Genomic DNA, 20,575 nt, shown 5'->3' with positions numbered 1-20,575 from the left:
AACACAAAGGATCTTTAGCACACAGAATTATATAACCACTGGCTGAATGCTGAAAGGATGCTAACTATAAAAGATATAACCATCATTTAAAAAATTTGACATTTATAGGATTTCCTGCCTTCTAACAAACAGTCCTTCATGTGATGAGTTACAGAACTACATTCAGAAGCTGTATTTCTATTCACAGTGGCAAAACACGAGGTATTAAACAGGCTATTCTTCTCAGCACAGAGAGGAACACACAGAAATTAAAACATGCTTGTCATAAAGAGACTATTTTAAGGACCCTGTAGATTGGTAGTTCGATGATAACCTGTTCTACAGTTGGAATGAATGCTTACATTTTAACTTAGCATTTTATGCAACAGATAGGACATTTTAATTGCAGATAAATATCTCGTAACCAAAAAACCACACCGGTACTTTCACTAGGTATTAAGTTTTAAATGCCAATGAGTTAGCTTTTCAAGCAGGAATATGTTTTAGTTTTCAGGGCGACAGAGTCACTGAACTGAAAAAAATCAGTTCCACTTGCTAAAATAAGCTAACTAGTTTAAATAAATGCAGAGCTAGGACAAACAGGAAGGACATTTTTTGTTAACTGTTTATCTTTGTGCAATTGTTTGGAGTTTTGGACTTCAACTTTATCACCAAACCACAAATTTCATAGAAGTATTTTATTTCCTATACTAGGAACTCTCAAGATCGCATCAGTTCTCATGCAAAACTCAGGCAAAAACCACTATATCACTGTTGTGGAAACTCAGGCTCACACTGAATTTACCTGTGGTGTGTTAGCTTGTGAATAAATACTATGAGAGTGGGCTGGTAAAAATTAGACAGGAAAAAAGCCACATAAGTTTATCACATTTACTCACTGAACTACGGAAGAAAAGTGTTTTTTCTGCTTTGCAGCAAGTTAGCAAAAGCTATCCAACATGGCATTTGCTTTAAAAACTATTGTAAGGTATGGATAAACATGGACCATTTAGGCATGGCCAAAAGCAGTGCTTAGCTCAAAAGTACCCTCAGAGCTAGGATTAGACATTTAAGCTCCTTATTCAGTACTGGGCGAGGAATAGGTACACAAAAATAGGATTCATAAGCTTCAGCACAGTGGCTCACTCTTGACTTCCACCTCCTTGAGAAAGTGGAGGACAGTCAGACATGACCCCATTGCTCTCACCCAGGCAGGTAACAAACTCATTGCAGCATACAGACAGTAGTTTTTAGAAAAAAAACCCACAGGCAGACAGTTATTTCAAATCCCTTGCTCTTTTCATCTAAAAGCCCCAGGGCTGCAACAGCTTTGCTGGCATGAAAGTAATTCATGATTGCATCCTTCCTTGGCGGAGCCTGAACTCTGGCATTCCCCTGCCTGGCACCAGCCACCCGTCTACAGGGCACTCCGGGGCATGCGTGCCCTGGACCAAAACTCAGGTGCTGGGGGAGAAGTAAATCATTTACCATTAAATACCAAGGTAACTGGCCATACTGACTTGTAAACCTCAATGACACAGAACTAATGCAAACCCCCAGGCAGCTATTAATTGTTTTCATTCCAAACACTTTAAAAATAGATGACTTATTTTTGTTATTTTCCTTCAGATACTGAATACCTGACAAAACACATTCTGCTGGCTCCTTAATCCTTCTCTGCATGTGGGGACAGCATTCAGGCATGGGGGCTGCTATGCCCCCTCTACAGTTAAAAGATGTGTGACCTTGGAGGATAGGGTCTGTCTTAATGCTACTTGCAGGCAGTGTAAGCTTCCAGCACTTGGCAGTGAGAGTGCCAGTGTAGCAAGAGCTCACAGACATGTGGCATTACTGATTTCCACCTTTGTAAAATTTCCTGGAAGACTGTCACTTGAATGTCACAGGGTCCCCTTCTATTCTTAGGGATGGATTTTGCAGTATCAGTAGCCCAAATGAGTACAGGAAAGCGTGGCTGAAGAAACTCTATGTGGGATCTGCCTCTGCGGAGGCAGCAGCTCTTTTGCTCCACAGCCCTTGAAACAGGAATACACAATTTGGGTGTTGAAGAATTGCCCCTTTCTTAACATCCCTAAAGAAAACAAAATACTGCAATCTTTGCTCTGTAAATTTTTCTGTAGCTTGAGATGAGCCATGCAGATGTCTCTGTTAGCACACAGCAGGCAGCTTCCCACCCAGGACACTGTTTTTATATCTCATCTTGCTACAAGAAGCATCCCAACATGGGACACAATTTATGCATGGTTTATGTGAATTTGTTGTAGGTTCTTGGTTTTTTTTTTTTTTTTTTTGTTTTTTTTTTTTTTTTCGTAAATTTTTTTTTTTTTTTTTTTTTTTTTTTAACACTTCAAAAAGGAGCTTTCAACCCAGTGTTACTTTCACAATTTACTTAGGGAAAGGGGTAGGTAAAATCTACTACCTGCAAAAAAAAGATTAAAAAAATCAGTTAGCAAAGGTCTCTCATTTTCCAAGTGTCACTTTGCATGAGGCAAAAGGCACAGTTCTTTTTTCCTGCATTCATTCAAACACCAGAGAGACAAACTTGTGGACTACTTAATATCAGCAGCAAAATTCCCATAAATATAAATAAAAATAAGACTTTAATGGGACATACTAGCTTTTGGATCACTAGCAATGCAACTAGCATGCAGACACCTTATAAATGAAAACAGTTTATTAACCTTGCTAAAAGGCATATTTTTCACACTTTATTACTGGAAAATAAAATGCAGTTCTAGCAGGTTCTTCAAAGAAATAGTGCCTTCCCATAAATGTCTGTGTGTCTGTTCAGTAAAGTGGAATGTGAATGTCTACGAAACCAAAGTGAAAACATGGGGCTATGGAAAATATACAACATATATATGAGGATCAATTCTAAACTTCTACATTCCCAAAGAGTTCAGATGTTACTATTTTCAGGTATACCTACTTTAATTTTATCACATTCATAGTTTGAACAGCTTCAAAAATATGCTTAGGCAGACTAGAAAATCTAAACAGAAATCTATTGGAAGAGAATGATAATTTCTTTCTTTTCCTGTCTTTTATGACATCTGTTAACCGCAAATAACATACTATTACACTGTAGCTTTCCCTAAGATTCCGGTTTGGAAGACAGTGATCTTTCATATTATTGAGAAACAATTAACTTCAGCAAAATAAAAAAAAGTGTCCGTTATGTTCACAAAAATTAGCTGTTCAGAGATCAACCCCATTCCTATGGAAATTGAAAAAAGTCTCATTAATTTCACAGGATGAAAAGCTGGTCTCAAAAATCCTAAATATGTTTTACAAATAGAAATCATCTTGTTAATAAGCTGGCATGTGAGCCCATTTCTTTCCGGCTGCTGAAAGCAGCTTGTGGTTTGCTTTTATTCTTTTGAACACAATTAGCAAAGCACTCCAGCAGCTGAATAGACCAATTCATTTAAACAAATTATTCCCTGGCAGAGTTTTAAAAAATCAACCCCAAACTCTCTCCCATTCTGGTGTAGTCAGAAGAGACACAAAAGCCTGCCCTGTCGTTAATTTTGCCTGGCTATGTCTGAAAAACAAGTGGGACATACACTGCTGAATACAGCAGTTATATTTTTACCATCCCTCTCAGTGACATGGCTGAATTGCTTGCTTCTCCCAACACTTATCTTAGCTGGTATACAATCCTAATTAAAAGGCTGACGTAAGGAATACACACAGGGAAGAGTCTGGCACGGATGTTGTGGATGGGATGATAAATTTTATGAGCACAGCTACCTCCCACGTAGCTTTTATTGTTAACTGTTGGAGCTTGAACAGTTCTGATGCTGATCATTTCTCATTTCAGAAAGCTAAAACCAAAAAATAACAGACTTGCCCATTCTAAAAGGTAGTAGCATCTCGCTGATCTAATTAATCTATGTAGCTCTGACTCTGTGCTCATTCTTTCAGTAAGATTTACATGCAAATTGGGCAGCAGTTCCCTCCTCCTGCAGCCTACTTTCAGCATTGCAAAAAGGTCTGTGGGTAGGATAAACCCCGTGCATTCACCCAGCAAACAATACTGTCATGTAGTTAACATGGCAGAAATATTTAATTAGTTGCACTTTCAGCTTTTAAATGAGAAGAAAAAACAAGCCATGGGTGGTCTGTAACCTCAGACGAGCAAATATCCCAGGCTGTAAAATCACCCCAGCTCAGAATACGGGTTAGATTTTAAAAAAGTGTTTATTGAATCCTAGGCCTGAGTCAAGAACAGAAGATGCATTAAGAACTTCCAAACTGCACCATACTGCCAACTCATTATGTGTTCATCATTATTTAATAAAAATGGCTTATGCATATACTTTAACTGAAACACTATTTATTCATAAACATTTTTAACTAGAATATCTGTTGGGAGTTATGTACATACCAATTCAAAGACAGTTTCAAATTCTTCTGTCAAGTAAAAGCACGCAACTCCCATTGCTGCCTAAACTAGGCTACAGGTCTGCAAGCAGAGCTATTCCCATATTTTGCTGTTAAACCAAGGGTCTCAATTGCTCCAGAAAGCCCAGAACATGTTGCTGTTAATATCTTGGCAATAAATCAACATTGGAAGCTGATTAAAATGCTGTAAGTGTAATAACATTAAAGCAATTCTATTGTCTCTATGCCTGAACTCTGTATCTGAACAGATTTTTGGAAAAAATCCCACTTTGGGTATATTTTTATAGAAAACAGCCTCTAAGTAAGCAGTAAATAAAATGGTCAGGCTTTCTACCAAAAACGTGGTGCTTCTTGAAATCATGCAACAGGATTGTGCAGGCAGGGAACACTATCCTCTACAATTACTGACTATCCAGACAATTATAAGATAACTTCTCAGAACCACTTCATATCCCTTAAATTTCACAGCTGTTTTGTTAAAAAAGTGTTTAAAGAAACTTCTTCCTACACAACAGATTCCCTGACAGAAATTGTCTTTCTCACACCTTCCTGCTCACTCAAAAGATGTGGACTCTTTTACTTTTCCCACCATCACAGTGCAACACCCCTGCAAAAACAACAGCAATTTCTGACATGGAAAAGATGCATCCAGAACACATGTCCTGATTATTTTTTTTTCCCCCACTTATTTCTGTGTGATTTCACAGCTGGAGATGAGGATGACCAATACTCTTTGACCTAACAGTCCTCTAAGGGCCACATGTGTTCTCTAGTCCAGCAGTTTGACAGCTGGTGTTTTAGGACTTTGCCCCTTCTGTCTCCCTTATCTTTTCTTCTGTCATCTGGTTATTTTCCATTTTTATTATATTGTTTTTTACTAGATAATAATGCCTTTAGGATTATGTTGGCAAGAGGCCAGGACAAAATGGCAGCGCTAACTACTTTTGTTTGAGTTAGAGTCACTATGAGATAATTTAGGCCATAGATCCAGGGCCCACTTTTCCCATAACACTGCAAAAATCCACACAGAGAAGCAGAAACACTAAATGCTTCAAATCCAAATTTCTCTGAATTTGTCCTCTTGGGACACAGCTTGCAGAAACGGATGAGGATTACATTTCAACACCCGCTGATAGGACTTGAGATAGACTGTACCACAGATCATCTTTCCCCACAGGTTTTGTTTCGAGGAGCAGAAGCCAGCAGAGAAAATCTGTCTTTGTCACTTCCTAGCCCTCTCAGCTGAATGACCTCTCCCTAGAGAGCTTCCCTTGGAGAAAACAGCGCAGGTCAGCATGCTTTGAAGCTAACACTGCCACTTTCCTCTTACGCTGCCAAAAGAAGTAGTTAATGAGGTGCCTATCCACTACGCTCATATCCTTCAGAGAGGAAGGAACTGGCTCTCACTTTAGCTTCTTACTTCTCCTTGAAATGTTTTCCCTCTCAACATGGCAGCAAGACAACCATTAGAGAATATGAGCCATCTCTTTCTCACTGTCAAAACTGAAAAAAGGCAAAATCCATCATAAATGGTTTTGCACCAGAAATTTTATAAAAATTCACGTACACACGTGAATGTAACACACTCAGTGTTTTTGTTATGTTCAACCCAAGCCCAGTGCTCTTAAGTTGTATTTCCCCACTTTGTTAGAAAGCTGTGAAAAAGCAGGTGTGGAAGAGTTTGTTGTATGGCACGGAAGCAGTTGGAACAAGGCAAAAGCTCTGAATCTCAGGTAGGAAGAGAATATATGATGAGGCGGTCCTCTGAGCTAGGCAAAAGGTTGATGCTGAGGCAGTGGGAAGCGAGGCACCCCTGCAGCTGCCTTGAGACTGCCAGGAGCATGACCAACCCTGATTATATAAGCAACCACAGCCTGAGAAAGAAAGACTTCCAGCAGCAAGTACAAAAATGTTGAAGGAGTCTGCCCAACAGCCTGCTTGCAAAATCTCTCCCTGTTAGCACTGGAGGGTACAATGGATGCAATTCTGCTTGACCATATCACAGCTCTTATCTGTCCAGTGGCCTTAACTCAGCACCTATGCTGAACTGGCTCGAGGTTTGCAGTGGGCTTCCATCCTACAGAACAGCAAAGCTTCCTGATCCAAATCCTTTTCCCTAAGACAGCCTGTCATCCATAAGCTGGGCAGACAGCATCCTGAGCTCTCAGTAGTTTGAGCTTTCTTTCATCTGGGAAAATGTCACACTGCTTGCATTAGAAATGCCAGAAATGACTGAGACTCTTCAAGGGTGACTGATCTTTAATATTCAAATTTGCATTTCTCACCAACCACAACCAAGAACAAATGGCAATTTTTCAAGATACATGTCTTGCTAAGTGACATCTGCAAAAAGGCACGTAGAGGGAAAAGGGAGGAACAGCACAAATTAGTTCCATGCATTGTTCAAAACACATTTAGTAGGTTCTTCAGTGAGTAGCACCTTGAACTTGCCAGCTGGGATTTCTCTAGTAATGTGAGGCAAAGAATGCTAACAAAAGATTATTTTCTGACACTCTGAAAGCTTCATTTTTACAATACAAGCCACTGATGTGACTCAACATAACATTTAAATTAGTACTTTTCAAGAAAGTAAATCCACACTTTTGCTCTGAACTAGATGATGATACCACCACAGGGGAGAGAGAGACACAATTCTTAAAGAGCTGAGATAGGTATCTATGCGGAAGCTAGTGAACGGGAGTTTTGTGTTACTTTCTTGAATTCAGAGCATAAATTCCCTCAAGTCTTCCTTTAGGAATGCTCTGGATGTCTCTCTCTTTCAGCCAAGATGACTGCTTTCAAGCAAATTCAGCCTTTCTGCAGAATATTAATTTCATAGTCTACTTCCCAGCAACATTTGAATTTGTTTGAAAAGCAGCATAACATACTGCTTTAGTTTATGAAGTCAAAATTTTGCCTGACTTCATGGGTTAATTCCTCTCTTTGTAGGCATATATGATAGCAAGAAAAGCTTTGTCTCACATTCTTAACTGCAGGAGATTCAAACTTTTTCCCCAACAGCCATTATTCCTAGTGAGCTGTTCATATTACAGCCCTTCCTTACTACAAATGAAGACTGATCAAACTCTCTTCAAGCATCACCTGTTTCTTAACATAAATGTTTAGGATGTGCACAGAAGTGGCCACAGACAATGGTGCACAGACCTAAACACATCTATTGTAGCTGCTACTTGCTTTATCCTCAGGGAAGAAAGAGAAAAAAAAACACTGTATAGGCAACAACAAGTTTTTTAGAACTGAACAAGGCTGTTTCTGTTCTGAAGAGGCTCACTGCTACTTTTGCTTTAAGAGAGCTTTAAGTTACTTGAAAGAGATGCTAATACCTGAAGTGTGATACCAAGTACTTACATAGTCATCCTCGTGCAGACCTTGCTTCTGAACAGAACTTTTCACTTCTAGGGAAAATTTCTCAAACTCAGGCTTCACAGTCCTCAGCAGAGTGATTGTTTGGAGGTATGAGTATGCCTTCTTTGCTTCAAGGTCATGCTTGTCTCCTCTCCTCCAAGAGCCATTTCCTAAGAGAAAAATAGGCACATTTTCAGCTGCAAACTAGGTTCCACTACAGGACCACCTTCCTTTTTCCATCCAAATGTCCCCTTTCCCATACTTTAGGGAGATGATGGAGTACAAGGGAAAACTGAACCTCCTCCAGAAGCTGGAAATCAGGCAGTGAGGAATGGCTGATGGGAAGTAAACGTGCAAATGGAAAGACAGCTTTACTCCCATGCTGTGCTTGCTTATTTTTAAAGGGTGGGCTGAAGTCTAAATATGATGAGAATACATCTCAGAACAAAGAACAAGCCAGATCTTGATCACAGAAATTTAAGTTACAAGAAGTGAGGGTGGATTTGACCACAAAGTTTTTATTTCATGTCACCTCATTGGCAACACTATTTAGTCCTGGGCAGTCAGAATGGCTCCAATAAAGTCAGTAGTATGATCAACACCCTCAATAGGAGGTAGATGCTGTATCTACTTCTCTGACAGCTCTCCTACTGCAGTCAAGAAGAAAACCATGTGGGCAGCAGCTGCCAGTGCATCATTTTTCTTAATGGAAAAAAATACTTACAAACAATCAGGATTCTGTGTCTGTGCTGCATTTTATAGTCAAAGAAGGGAAATAATTTAACTCAGAATACCAGTAAATTAATCATAACTTTTAAAGCAAGATAGTTGACTAGCTGCTACATAACAGAAAAATCCTATCTAATGAGCAGTGATGCTAAGAGGTCCTGAAAACCTGATCTAAAGTCTCAGTGAAAAGGTTGCCCTGGGTCAGATTCTGTGCTATCTTTGCATAAAAAATTAATAAAAGAGAGAACAGTGATAGCCCTGAACAGTGTGCCTTAAATACTTAGAAATGACTCAGAACTAGACAATCTTTTTATTCTGGAACAACCATGAGAAACTCCTGTCATGGCTAAATGAGCAATGATGAAGACTAATACTAAGCTCCTGAAGGTAATCAGGGAACACACATGACCTTGGGATAAGAGTGGATGTGCTCCTCTGCTATGGTTAGTAGTATAATATAATATTTATTTATATAACTCTAATTTATAATAGTTATAATATTTATATTATATTTAATTTTATTTATATTAATTATATTAATATTTATAATAGTTAGAGGACCATGATGCTGTCTGAACCAAAATAAGTAAATGCTTGGGGAACTTTGTGCTTAAAAATAATTTTTTTTTTTCTTTTTTTTTTTTTTTTAAAGGAAGATACTAATGGCATAGTGACAACAGAGTACAGGCGTCAAACCCTCAGTAATGTTTACATGGCACTGCAGCCTGCAAGGAGAGTCTGTGTGAGATCAAATTCATGTACAAGACCTATCAGGCCCCCCTAAAGCAGGTGAATACCCAGTATACCAGATACTGTTGCTGGGATTTTGTTTTATTGAACAAAAACAAACAAACAAAAAACCAACAAGCAATAAAGGCAATGGAAAAATTGCTCTGCTTCCTCAAAGAGTGTGGAGAAAGCAATGAAAGGCCTGCATCTCTCAGGATAAAAACTCTTTCCTCATGGTGATTCTGGATCAAAGGCAGCTTCTGTTACAGAGCACAGGGCAGGGAGATCAAACCCAGCTGTGCCCTGAAAAATACTCTCATTAAATGGAAACTCTTTTGCCTCTCTTTTACCCCAGGAAAGCCTTACTTATCACAGCTCAGCATCAGCAAGGATTGGTCACAAGCAGTAATTCTTTTTTCCCACCAGCTTTTTTTTCCAGCTCTTTCATTCTCTTACAAAGAAACTCAAGAAACTTGACTTGGTTTGGGGTCAAAATTATGTATATCAGGACTCCATTTATCAGACTGGGTGGAAACACTGGACAGCAGCTATCATCCTGTAGCACAATTTTGCCCTGAGAGGCAGCACTGCTTCCTTCCTTGCCAGTACCCAGTCCTTCTCACTGATTTCAAAAAATACATTGGAGGATGCAAAAAAGGGGTACAAACCTTGCTGGAGCCTTAAAGCTTGAAAAACCTCTGTCCCAGTTGGGTACCTGCTTTTCAGAAGTGCAGCACTTAAAGTATGACAGAGAATGCAACATGGAGGGGTTTGCTATGGCTTTGCACTTACTAAGGCAGACTTCTAAGAAGAGTGGGTTCATATTAAAAAAATGATAGTGCTGGTGGAATGTGAACAAATTTCTGTCTTGGACATTATACATATTTATTTTTAAAAATACTGACACTGAAACAAGAAGTTGCACTTGCATAACAGAGTTCCTGAAATAATTTCCATATTTAAATTCCTTCATGGATTGTTTTGTGGGATGTAATCTTGCCACAGTACTTATCTGCAATTATTGCTCTGTTGGCATTAAATGCGTCTGCTCTTATGAAAAATTAAAAATATTCAGAACAGAGGGCAACAACAAACTGCAATACAGTCATCTGAGCTTAAAGGGAAAATGCCAATCGTCTGTCACATCAACTCTTAAATCATGTGCCTCTTAAAATTCCAGCACCCCTTGCCACTGGGAACAAAGAATTCACAGAAAATGTCTCTACATTTCCCTACCACATTTGCTTCCTGCATGCAATGACCACCTCAAGTCAGTTTCCAACAGTTATTTTGCTCCTCACTGGAAAAATTTGCAAAGAAACAGAAAAAATGATTAGAAGAATTATTCCATAGAAGCATCAAGAAATTTCTGATAACTCAAACAGGAGGTAGATATTTGTAATTTATCCCTTGGAAAAGCTACAAGTAGACTGAACTAACTGTAATGCAAAAGGAAGAGGATGCTGAGACCTCCAAGACAAATGGGCACATCTCTGTTGAGCGCTTTTGCAACATTGCCTCCTAGTAAACACCATCCTGAAATGCAAAACACATTACAAAACACAGCAGCATATATCCTGCAGCTGCTGCTTTTACATGAGCACATCCTGCTCCACAAAGACCTCTGTAACACAGCCAGTCACTCTGCTCGTTTCATCCAAGGTAACAAAATCACCAGTTTTAAGGCGCAATTCATCTAGGCCATTTCAGACACTTCAAGATGAGGTGAATCACCATTCAGGGGTGCCTAACTTTCTCCTGTGACTCCAAAAGGAGCCCAGCTCACATGCAGACTTGTACTTGGGACCAGATGAATCACTTCTAATGAAATTCTACTCTCTGAGATGAAATAGAGCAGTAGCATAGCAGAAAGAAGCACTAGCAGCAGCGAAGGGGCTATATGATCAGTGGTTTCTAGGCACAAGTGAAATCAAGTCTGCAGAGCTCCCACAGTCTACAGAAAGCTTGAAACATCAGAGTTTTGTGACTATTGATACAAGTAAACCTTTACTTTTTCAGACTGGTCCTGATTGAAGCTGCAGTGACAAACGGTTCACTTATGACACAAGGGATGAAGTCATTCTGAAATTCAGTCAGCTAACAGACCACCTTGACTTCAATCACTGGCTTTGATCTTGCTCTGCAAATTTATCTTTTAGTTATAGAAGTAATTTCCTTGTTGGCTGGTAGAACTTGGCACTTCCTTAGCTAGCTTAGAAGGCTTATGTAGTGCTATCTTTGCTTCTTTACGTACCTACAACTCTGAATTTAAGCAGTTACACATGTTCATTATAGAGCTTTTCAACTTTTTTTTTTTTAAGATAATCTCAGAGGTGATAGATGGATAATGAAGTTTAGTGATAGATGGATAATGAAGTTTATGTAAGAGAATTTAACTTGCAATTAACTGATTCGTTAAACAAAATACATCATCTTTTTGTGAATATGTTTTTTTTTTCCTCTTTATCAGCTTTTCAAGGATTGAAAGACAACAAGTTTTCCTCCTTTCACACAACTCCTGCTTTTCAATTCAAAATGAATCTGTTATTTTAATGGATTAGCTCAGGCAGGCAGGCTGCAGGGGGAAAAGTATTTTCTCCGCACCTGCAAAAGAAGCTGCTCTGTTCAAAAGCCACTTTGACACTTCTAGAATCTAGACAAAAACTTCCTTCAGCTTCAGCCATATGACATTTTTAAGAACTGTCAGTAAACACATTGTTCCAGTATTGCCTTCCTTTTAGCTTAGGCAGCTGAGAACAGGTTTAGTCTCTGTCATGTACTGACATAACAACAATGTAACTGAACAGGGATGTATTTTGAAAAGAAAAGTATTTAATTTTTCAGTTAATTTAACTTGACATATCATGTCATATTTATTTGGAATTAAGTAATTTGCTATTATCTACCCAAACCTAGCACATTTAGACAGTCTGTGCTTTTGCTTGTCAGTGCTTTCTGTTCAACACAACAGTGCTGGATAGTTCTGCACATACAGTTTGTGATCAGAAGTAAACAGGGATGTATGGAACTCCTAGCATAGAAGTGACTACTGGAGACCTTGGACCTGCAGCCACACATTCCCACTGCCACCCCTCATGCCTCCTTTCAACTGGCCACATGAACCAGGGCACACCGGAGTGCCAGGAGAGCCCCTGCTCTGACATCCGCCAGTCACAAGGCTGGGGATGGCACAAGCAGCCCCGTGCTGAAAATGCACACTGCAGTGTGGGGTACCAAACATTTGGCTGCTTAATATGTCTTTTTGGTGCTGTCTCCCCTAAAAGTAACCAAATAAATAATACCTGTAGTGTATTTCCTAGAATCACAGAAAGGCTTGGGTTTTGAAAATACCTTAATGACCTTTTATTTCTGAATCCCTCTTGAAGGCAAGGACGCCTTTCACTACACTAGACTACCCAAAGCCTCATCCAGCCCAGCCATGTTCACATCTCCAAGGATGGGGCATTTACAGCTTCTCTAGGCAGCCTGTGGCAGGGCCTTCTGATCCTCTGGGTAAATAATTTCTTCCTCATGTCTTATCTAAATCTACTTTCTTTTAGTTTAAAACTATTCTTCAGTATCCTGTAATCCATTCAGTTGCAATTTCATAATCTAAGTAGAAGACAGGGAGAAATGGTGGTGCATTCAGTACAGCACGTTTTGAGACTAACAAATCTAAAAATATTATCAGGCTTACAAAAGACTTTGCAAGATACTCAGGCAGGAAAAACATTACCATATGATGAGCTGTTGAAGAGTTCAATATTGAAGAAAGCATAGTCCCCATTGGTCATTCCTTGCCGATGAGCAGCCAACATGATGTTCCTGATTGTGTCACCGCTGGCACACATAATTACAACTGGTGGAAGAAAACAGAAAACACAGATAAGAGGGAGTTCAAGAACTTTGTGGAACAGATTCTTTAGCATGAATGCTGCCAGACACAGTGACCTGAGCTGTCCTCCCAGTGTTGCAACAAACGTGACAACATAAAGAACAAAGTTTATTACCCAACTGCTGACAGAAGACAGGCATCAAATACAGATTGACATTTTACTTGCATCTTCTCTGAAAATAATTAAATAGAGCCCTATATTATCCTCTTTTCTTACTCCTGCAGCATATGACAAGTTCTGCCTTCAAATTTCTTCAATTACATCTATTTGCAGAGTTGATTGCAATCATAAGCCTTGGTTATTATTTTAAAGTGTGCATAAAACAATCTGAATATTAAGTAGTAAGATACAATGACACTACCATTTCAATTTTATTGAGTTGTTTGGCGTAGATTTTTGCCTACACTCATGTTATCTAACATTTAAATACCTAGTCTACAATTTGTTGCTCTATGATGGTAGTATAGAGGCAACACTTCTGCAGCTGTTTCACTCCATCCCTTGACAGCTCCTGGGGATTCTGTAGTACAGATCTGCTCACGATATGATTTTATCTTCAACAACCACATGATAATTCTAGTCAGCCACCTCTGATGGGACACAATGTTCATGCTAAATGAGTGCCATTTTCAGACTCAGAAGACTAAATGTGGATGAGAGATTAAATGCCACAAAGCCTCATTTATGATGGAATAGAAGCCAAACAGGGGCTTCTATGCCTACAAGTCCGAAAAGCTGTGCTCCACGCAGATGCTGTGCCACTGTGACAACCCAGTGGGATGAAAGCTGTGACAAATCCCTGGAACTTGAACGTCAGCCCTCAGCCCTGCAACCCAGCTCTCTTTCTTCCTGGCAGGGGCCAGGAATGGAGGCAGCACCTGGAGTTTTTGAATGCTCAAACAGCCACCATTGATCTTCAGCAATAAAAAAGACCTTCGTAGAATCATAGAATGGCCTGGGTTTAAAAGGACCACAAAGATCACCTAGTTTAAACCCCCCTGCTATGTGCAGGGTCACCAATCACCAGACCAGGCTGCCCAGAGCCACATCCAGCCTGGCCTTGAATGTCTCCAGGGATGGGGCATCCACAGCCTCCTTGTGCAGCCTGTTCCAGTGCGTCACCACCTTCTGTGAGAAGAACTTCCTCCTAATATCTAACCTAAGCCTCCCCTGTCTCAGTGTAAAACCATTCCGTCTTGTCCTATCACTATCCACCCTTGTAAACAGCCACTCCCCCTCCTGTTTATATGCTCCCTTCAAGTACTGGAAGGCCACAATGAGATCACTCCAGAGTCTTCTCTTCTCCAAACTAAACAAGCCCAGTTCCCTCAACCTTTCTTCATAGGAGAGGCGCTCCAGCCCTCTGATCACCTTCAGGCAACCCTGCCTAAAAACGGAGCGTGCAAGCCAAATCCACAGCTTCTCACCCTGACAGATTTTGTAGCAGTGCTCCTCCGCCAAAGAAGACCTGGGAGTTCCAGTGGATAGGAAGCTGACATGAGCCAGCAATGTGCTCTTGCATCCCAGAAAGCCAAAAGTAGCCTCGGCTGCATCAAAAGAAGCATGGCAACCAGGATGACGGAGGTCCTGCCCCTCTGCTCTGCACTGGTGAAGCCTCAACTGGAGTACTGCATCCAGTTGTGGAGTCCTCAGTACAGGAGAGACATGGACCTATTGGAGTGCATCCAGAGGAGGGCGACAAAAATGATCTGTGGAATGGAACACCTCTCCTACAAGAATAGACTTAAAAAGCTGGGGCTGTTCAGCCCAGAGAAGAGAACGCTCCAAGGAGATCTGATAGCAGCTTTTCAGCATCTAAGGGGGAGCTACAGGAAAAATAGTGACAGACTCTTTAGCAGGGTCTGTGGTGATAGAACAAAGGAAAATGGCTTCAACTTAAAGAAGGTAGATTTAGATTGGATATAAGGAAAAGTCATTTAGAGTGAGAGTGGTGAGGCACTGAATTGCCAAGAGATGTAAATGATGCCCTGTCTCTGCAGACATTCAAGGTGTGGCTGGATAAGGCCCTGAGCAACCTGACTGAGCTGTGCATGTTCCTGTTCATTGCAGGGGAGTTGGACTCGATGACCTTTAAAGATCCCTTCCAACTCTAAGAATTCTATGATTCTATATGTCCAATGTGTTTTTTCTCTTTAGAGTAACTATGATGACTGAAAAGTCACTTTCCCAATCATAGGGGAAACTATGCTTCTTGCCACCCCATCCTCCTGCAGATAGAAAGCAGGAATTCAGCAACAGAGAGAAAACCATCTTTTGCATGAAGCATGTTATACCATAAACTTTTATACGCATTTATGGGACTATCAGTATGAAGCTAATGACAAGAGACTGTTGCAAAATGTTTTGTCATTGCATGCTTTGTGGCTATATCCTATATTAAGGGTGTAAGATGTTGGGATGACTACACGCATGTTTCCAAGAATTCTGTCAGGCATGGCAGGGCTCAAAAACTGCAATAATGAATGCAAATATTTCCACTCCCATGGTAAATATGAATCAGAATTGTATTCAACTTTTCTGGTTATAAGTGTCTGCTATTATAAGAAATTAACATTTGGCCTATTTGGCATTTTTACTCAGCCAATGCATCTTCTCTCATCACTTCTCTGGTTGGATGCCATCACAGGTGTAAAGTTTCAGAAGCACCACCAGGATGAATCACATTTGGTATATCCCCACCTATCAGGAGAGCAATACCAAGCAAAGTTCTGTCCTACTGATCATCACAGCCGAGTAACGTAACAATTTCCAGAGCAGCAGAGCAAGGCGCACTTCATGAGCTATATTAGCATGAAATAAAAGAAGAATTTCTTGCAACGAAATCTGGACCAAATCTTTTCCAGATGAACATCAGGAATAAATTTGTCTCACTGTTCCTAATTTCAGGATAGGTGAGAGATTTCCTTCTGTAATGTTTCCTTTCTGCTCACCCAACTCTCCCTTGACTTTGCCCATGTAATTCATGTCTATCATAGAACTGTAACCTGCAGATGAAATCAAGATTTCCGTATCACCATATCATCAGTGAAAGATTTTGAGCAAATGGAAAAAAAAAGAAAAAAAAAAAAAAGAGCAGAACAAAAAAAAGACTACTTTTAAATATGTTAAGTAATATTTTGTAAATCTCTAAAGGAATGTAAAGAAAGTGATATTAACAATGTGGATGTAATTTTTAACCCTGCAGGAGAGCTAAGAGTACATATTTCAAGATTTTGAAGCAAATATGCTACGGGCAAGTCTCACAATCTTCCAAAAATGTAAATTATACTTATTTGATCTACATCTGTACCTTTTAATTGCACACACAAAAATACGCACGTGCACACAGGCACAGTGTTATCCCTTCAGGACTATACACACAGAAGACAGTAATTCTCATACTTGTATTCTGTATTTATTGCCTAATCCCGCAAACACTTAATTTAATTCCAGTTAAAGGAGTCTCTCTCTTTGCCAAGCACTTACCTCAGACTATCTAGAACATGTACTTACTATCAGCCTTATCTAGAACATGTCTAAGCACAGTACTGAGTTCTTGACTATTTTGGCCTACAGTATCAGCTCAGTGAACCAAGCTTACTAGACAGCTTTAACTGTTAATGCAATGAAGTGGTTAACTTTTATAATTGTATTTTTCATCATCATCTTCTTGCATCTCTAGATCTTTCCAAGTGGCTCCAAAGCATGGACTGACCAAGATGAGTTTGGTGGCCAAGTGGGCCTGTGGGCCCCCAAGAATCTAACACCAGCCCCCAGACAGCTGCAACCCAACCCATGGGGCCAGCCTTTGCCCTGCAGGTAAGGAGAAGCACCTGGGTCTCCATGGGCCACCTGGTGGGATGACTTCTTTCTCAACCCCTGGAGGGTCTGGGAGCACATATCCTGTACTACTTAAAAACTGTTCAGAAAAGCCCTATCACTCAAGTTACAGCCACCACCAGCAGTGATCTCCAAGAAGTTAGAGAATGCTGGGTAAGTGCACAGGATGGTATCACTATAGATATGATAGTGGAGCCCTTAAAACCTAAAGAAAAATTAAATGCTTTGAACAGTGTCACATCATCCACCAGTCCCACTGTCCTATGGGGGGACCTCCTAGGAAGCCAAAGAAAAAATGAAGACCTAACCCAGTAAGCCAAGGCACATGGTGTATCCATCACAAGATACACAACTTTTAAAGTGCCATGACAGTCTGGAAAATGTCGTAAGCAACAAGACCACCCCTCAGATCCAGAGGAACATGCAAGGTAAGCTATGCAGTCAGTCCTTAAAGACAGGAATGCACAAGTAGAGGCAGAAAGGCCTCACGTGCTGCATCTCTCAGTAGCAGCATGGACCAGAAAACAAGTTACAAGCTAAGATGGAGAGAGGTACCCCTCTCCCCCAGCACAGCACAGAGCTGTAGAGAAGAACCACAGAGGGCTGCATTTATTCAGTCTCTTGCACTGAACTTACAGAATAAGGTTGAATCAGAAGTCTCAGTTCAACAAAGCATTTAAGTCTGAGCTGAAACTAAGCCTCTCTTCCTTGAGTGTAAGTATGGTTCAGTGGGTTTTTGCCCTTAGCCATCAGTCATGCTCCTGTAGCACATTCAGACATCTGAGCTCCCTCTGGCTAAGAGCAAACACTCGTTTTCTGCTGCTATAGTCACACTGTTATGCTAGGAAAGCCAAACATACACCCAAGTTAGGCTGATTAAAAGCAAAAAGGCATCTTTTCATACATAGCTGTTTCCTCTAGCACTCACACATTTCTTTACCTCCATTCAGCGTATTTCCCTAAATGGCAATTCCTTGGACAGCTCAATTTTAAGCACCTGCTCCAGCACTTCTATAAAGAAGAGTTAAAGCTCCACATATCCAGAGATCTCAGCTATCCCCTATACAGTGCCCAGAGTGCACAGAAGACATCACAGCAGTGTAACCACAGCACCAACACCAGACTGCTAAGTCAAAGCCCTGTGCCATGGTAGCACAAGCTGAGCCAACACAGCACTATCCTCATCTGCTCAGTTTTGATACTGTTTCAATATTAAGCAAACAGGGATGTAAATATAGCACAAAGTATTTTTTATGTCTATTGTTCTACTAAAAAAAAAGCTGAGAACTTTCTTTAGCTTGATCCAGCAGTCCTGAATGGCTCCTCTTTTCTTCTAGCAATAGCTTACTGTGGAAATTTATGGCTGGTCCACTTAGATGAGCCCATGTATCCACACACTGCTTGATACAATCTCACCTTGAAGTACACTTAACTACAAACTTTACATCCTGAAGTACTTCACGCTTTTAGTACTTCATGATGCCAAGCCAGCTCAGCCAGCCCATGGGTGACTTTCCAGCTTTCTTCACAAGCCACTTATAAACAGGAGGGAGAATTACTGTTTACAAGGGTGGATAGTGATAGGACAAGGGAGAATGGTTTTAGACTGAGACAAGGGAAGTTTAGGTTGGATATTAGGAGGAAGATTTGCACACAGAGGTGGTGACGCGCTGGAACAGGTTGCCCAAGGAGGTTGTGGATGCCCCATCCCTGAAGGCTTTCAAGGCCAGGCTGGATGTGGCTCTGGGCAGCCTGGTCTGGTGATTGGTGACCCTGCACATAGCAGGGGGGTTGAGGCTCGATGATCTTTGTGGTCCTTTTCAGCACAGGCCATTCTGTGATTCCTTGATTTATCTGCATATGTTTTTGTAGCAGCTGGTGGCAATGTAACTACACACTCATGGGTTATGCATTCAAACGTGCCTTGAAATGACCACTAACACCAAAGGTGTTAACTACTCCACAGGGTTTCTAACAGAAGGAGAGGGAAAATGATCCCCATGGCAGGACATAGCACAGTGAAGAAAAAGCTACCTTTGCTCAGCCTTTCAACTTGCATGGAGATGGTTAAAATCTCAGAGAACAAGCAAGAGATTCATTGTTCTGCATGTATGAGCAGAAAGGAGCAATTTCAGCTGTGGATGAGCACATACCACCAGCCAATTTCTTCCTGTGCCACAACACCATCCCAATGCAGTCCCAAGGGCAATCCGTGCTTCCTGATGCAACAGGTGAAGCTCTAAGGAACTCTAGCAGGCAAAGCTTTGCTCAAGGCAGTCCCAGTCTCCAGCAAGCTGCTGCACACCTGACCCAGGGATGCTTGTGTGGTCCTTTTCCCACCTATCCCAGAGGACATCCCTACCCAACTTTCTGTTCCAACCATCACACCTCCTGCTCTGGTCCCCACTAAACAGGCTAGTGAGACAGCGGGCAGCCCCACTGCTCCATCACGGAACCATTTAGATCATCCAATCCAAGAACTCTTAGAGCATCCAGTCCAACCGCCAACCCATCATCAGCATGCCCTCTACACCACGTCCCGCCCCGCGTGGCTACCACTCACCCCTCTCGCCAGTCTGAAGGGAGCGAACGACATCATCGATGTCGAGGTGGCGGCTGGTCTCGTCGAAGCTGTGCACGGCCATGTGGAAGGCCTCGTCCTGGAAGACCACATGGACGCCTTCCATGGCGAAGTAGCAGCTGCGCTCGGGGTTGCTGTCGCTGTAGAGCAGCGTGGCACGGCTCCACTGATGGTGGCGGAACAGGGCCAGCAGCATCTCGCCCATCTTGGCGTAGGCAGGGGCCACGCGGGTGAGGTGAGAGTACTCGCCGCCCTTGGCCCCGAAGCCGGCGGCCAGCGCCCCCGCCGATAGCATGGGCACGTCCCAGTGCGCCGCCAGCCGCGCCACCGGCGCCGCCGCGTACTCGCAGACGGGCCCCAGCAGCAGGTCGGGCCGGCGGCGCTGCAGGGCCACCATGTCCACCAGGCTGAAGAGGGCGCGGTTGCCGCACGCCGAGTCCTCGTAGGTGAGCTGGAAGGCGTAGCCGGGCGGCAGGCCGGCGCCGCTCTCCCGCAGACTCCGCACCGCGTACTCGATGGCCGGCCGCACCCGCCCCAGCGAGAAGAGGTAGGCGTCGTCCTGCGGCAACAGCACCAGCACCCGGATCAGCTTCTCCTCCTCCTCGGCCGCCGCCGCCTCCGCGCCCGCGGGGCCGCCGCCCAGCGCCGCCCGTGCAGCCAGCACGCAGCAGAGGCTGCCGAGCAGCCAGGGCGGCATCGCGCCCGCCCCCCCGGCAGACCCCAACTCCGGCAAAGTTTGCGCTGCCCCGTCTGCCCGCCCTCCCGCTCTCAATTGTTCGGTCGTGCTTTATTGCTCAGGTGTTTGGCCAAACGAACAACCTGCCCTAGCCTGCGGGTTACGGACGGCGCATCTCGGCGTAGCTCGGAATGCTTTGGGTTTGCCTTTCTCCCTCGGTTCCCCCCACTCGCCCCCCCCGCAGGGCTGCCGGCACGCTCCCTCCCCGCTTAAGTAACGCGGGAGCGGCGGCGGCTTCTCCGCACGCCCGGCGCCGCGCCGCCGGGTTTGTGCGCAGGGAGGAGCCGGCCCCGC

The 20,575-nt window shown here is 42.4% G+C and overlaps 1 protein-coding gene across 1 annotated transcript in view; it reads right to left on the bottom strand.

Moving 5' to 3' along the window:
• The window catches only part of NPR3 (natriuretic peptide receptor 3), a 42,187-nt gene extending 21,945 nt beyond the window's left edge, over nucleotides 1-20,242 (bottom strand). Inside the window, exons 1-3 of the mRNA XM_042825730.1 lie at nucleotides 19,528-20,242; nucleotides 12,965-13,087; nucleotides 7,774-7,940 (exon numbers count right to left, since the gene is read on the bottom strand). Coding sequence (XP_042681664.1) covers nucleotides 7,774-7,940; nucleotides 12,965-13,087; nucleotides 19,528-20,242 — 1,005 coding nt within the window. The remainder of the gene's footprint in view (nucleotides 1-7,773; nucleotides 7,941-12,964; nucleotides 13,088-19,527) is intronic.
• Between the last annotated feature and the right edge of the window lie 333 nt (nucleotides 20,243-20,575).

The sequence above is a fragment of the Centrocercus urophasianus genome, unplaced genomic scaffold, assembly GCF_019232065.1.
Source record: "Centrocercus urophasianus isolate 14NV4802_14NV808 unplaced genomic scaffold, USGS_Curo_1.0 seq_25, whole genome shotgun sequence".
In the NCBI taxonomy this organism is placed as follows: domain Eukaryota; kingdom Metazoa; phylum Chordata; class Aves; order Galliformes; family Phasianidae; genus Centrocercus; species Centrocercus urophasianus.
Note: the sequence above shows the minus strand (reverse complement) of the source record. Positions and strands in the feature narration are given on the sequence as shown.